The following is a 3015-nucleotide window of genomic DNA, read 5'->3' as shown; positions in this document are numbered from 1 at the left end:
TAACTAAGGGTGAATTTCCAGTTTTTCAGTATTGGTATATATCAATTATATTGTGGAAGAGATCTGACTGCTGATGGCCTGTTTTTACAGTATCACTGATGACGCAATCTAAAGTTGTCCTTATAGCCGTCATGGCTGAAGTTCGTGAATAATCACTTATAGAGGTAAATTTTCCTGGGTCATTTTCCAGTTGACATCCATAGGAAAATTTGCCACAGTAACCCCCATACTACAGGCGTCATTTGGAAGAGACTAACTGTAAAAGAAGACCTACAAGAAAAAGATTTTGCATGAGTGATGATAAAGAAAACACCAATAGTCTATTTCATAGATCTCTTACTGAGTTTAAGTCTCAGCTTCCCACAAAATACAGAGCAGGAAGACAGGGTGTAATGATACTACAGTATGTGTTTGTCAGTGCGAAGTACACGGGCAAAGTAAACAACTCAATCCACTAATACATGTTAAGGCATCTTAGTTCTTTTGGTAGTTGAAATTTTGTCATCATTCAGCTTTATTTTTGATTAAATATTTTGTTTGGATAAAAAACAACTTTTTTTTTACAGAAATAACCAGGTAAATTGTACTGTACATATATAACATGTTTTTACAACATTTTACATAAAATGTGTTAAAGTTAGAATAAAATGACACCAGACAGAAATACGAAATGCATCTGTCATTGTGCCGGTCGACACTTCCTGTAATCATTTAAGAATTCATGACACATTCAAGTCAAACACATACTGGAGCCGACTGGTTTCCTATTGTGCGCTCCTTCCTCTGATATCTTGAGACAACATTTGTTCAGATCAAATAGCCAGTGCGGGCTGTGATTTACACCACTGCCCATTATATCACTGGCATAATAAGTGTGTGTGTGTGTGTGTGTGTGTGTGCAGGTAAAAATCAGACAGGATGTGTGGCTTGTGTTTAGCAGAGGGGACATTTATGAGAAATATAGTGTGTTTTGGAACCAGATGAGATAACTGTCTTCACACATCTTTGCTGTCAGTCCATTTGTTCTCCCTAATGTTTTTAGGATCATTCTATCACCTGACAGATGACGATATCTTCAGGCCATGCATGCTTCATCAGAACTTCGTGTTGTTACTGAGGTGGACCTAAAATACATGAAAAACACAAGGTAGATCAGAGATCCAGTTGGAAGCATTTGATAAATAAGTAAATGCCCAAAAAGCCATCCCTTCCCTTAGCCATCCAGAAATAAGACTTGGTCTGACAAACTCTTATTTTTCTCTTTATTTTGAGAGTAACAAACCCTGAAATGATATGGCAGTGAAGGAAACACCCCCTGAACTATGACTCTTTTTGCCAGGTTCCTTACATTTCCCAGCATGCATTAGTGGCTTACAAGCTGTTTTGATAGGGGGGATAGCACCATACAGGGGTTACCAAAGAACCAGGGAGAGGGGCTTTCCTGTCAAAACACAGTCTCTATCCAGCTTAGTAGTGCCAAGGTAAAGAGGCATGAAATGAGTCGACATTGCCTAAAGTGGGGAAGGAAAACAAAGGTTGGAAAGAAAGAATGAAAGAGAGAAAGAAAGAAGACTTCAGAAGGCAAACAACTGTTTTTTTTACGTTTTTCTGTCTGGTGTCTCTGCTCTTTTGGCCATCTTTCTGTCTGTTCACATGACCTCAGCCATTCTGGATATCTAGTGGCAAGCCACAAGACAGCCAATTCCACTTTACTGTCTGCCAAAGTAAGCAGCTACACAAGGGTCAAAGGAGAGGAGAGTGTGTGAGTGCAACAGAGAGAAGAACCACGTAAGAGCAAAAGATGAGTGGCTGTAGAGCTGTAGAGAAAACATGAAGCTGCTAAGGGGTGACTGTTTTCCGAGACCTGTTTGTGTGAAAATCAGTGTCAGAATTATGACATAATTTTGACATTGCCTACCCATCATGCTCTACTGTAAGAAAGAGCAAAAATCTGAAATAATTTTCAGCTTATGATTGATTTTGTTAAATTGAACAGGTAACAGTGTGAGGGATACAAATTAAAAATACAACTCAAAACAGGACATTTATGGTTATATAAACTTTGCTGTACGGTGAAGTGTTGCAATCACACCACCAGAGGGCAGTGTTGTTCGCAAAATGCATATTGTGTGAAAGCTTTGTGTGTGTGTTTTACCTGTCCTGTTAAGGAGGTTTTGCCTGGCTCTGACAAAGGCCTGGATGTCAGCATCAGCCTGCTGGTCTCCAGTCAGGGGAATAGAGGAGGATGAGAGCTTTGTGGTGGACAGGGCCCTGAAATGTAAATATGTTTAATGTAGTCTGATAATACCAGTAAAAATTCTTCAGTTTCTGTAACACAAATCCTTTCCTTCTACGTATGTGAGGAGGGGGACTGCTGTAAACTGTTTCAACTGTTCTTGTTTCAAAAGCTTAAAGTAAACCGTAACAGGTAACAGCTCCTCATATCATGAAGCCTCTGTATGAAACAATAGTATCTCTGTCCTACAAGTGGTTGCTGGAGATGACCAAAAGCATATACGTTATGCGCTGAGTGTTTTACTGTGGTTGTAAAAAGGTAGTTTCAGCAGCAGCGTTTGAGCGAGACCCCAGGTCTTTGATTTGTTAATAGGGTTTGGAGACATTACTTCACAAAGGAAATAAAAATTTATGGCGGCGTTCATAAGAGGGAGAGAAAACACTGCACAGCTATAAAATCTACAGGTCCAGGCTGTATGTAAAGATTGAAGAGCTACTGCAAACATGTGGGTACAGTATAATACTGTACTGTTTGCATTTGTGAGACACTTGAAAAATGTACACATAGTGTATACATGGTTTTTAAACCAGACTGGATACAAAATTCACTCATCAATTCAATTGTTTCAATTATTTTTACAGCCTTTGTGAATCCAAATTGCAATATTATGAAGTAAGAAATGACATGTAATTTCTTATAGTCAGAAATTAGTGTTTCTTCTTGTTCCTACAGTGTGCTGTTTGAATGCTGTCTGTGCAGTTTGACACTAGAAGGATGTT

General features: G+C 38.9%; 1 protein-coding gene across 1 annotated transcript in view; it reads right to left on the bottom strand.

Annotated features, from left to right (window-relative positions):
- Nucleotides 1-581: 581 nt before the first annotated feature.
- kif6 (kinesin family member 6) overlaps nt 582-3015 on the bottom strand; it is a gene marked incomplete in the record, with an annotated part of 57454 nt that continues 55020 nt past the window's right edge. Inside the window, 2 exon segments of the mRNA XM_035674310.1 lie at nt 582-1124; nt 2156-2271. Coding sequence (XP_035530203.1) covers nt 1111-1124; nt 2156-2271 — 130 coding nt within the window.

Source organism: Morone saxatilis, unplaced genomic scaffold (genome assembly GCF_004916995.1).
Source record: "Morone saxatilis isolate NCDOM2014 unplaced genomic scaffold, NCSU_SB_2.0 Contig3, whole genome shotgun sequence".
NCBI lineage: Eukaryota > Metazoa > Chordata > Actinopteri > Moronidae > Morone > Morone saxatilis.
Note: the sequence above shows the minus strand (reverse complement) of the source record. Positions and strands in the feature narration are given on the sequence as shown.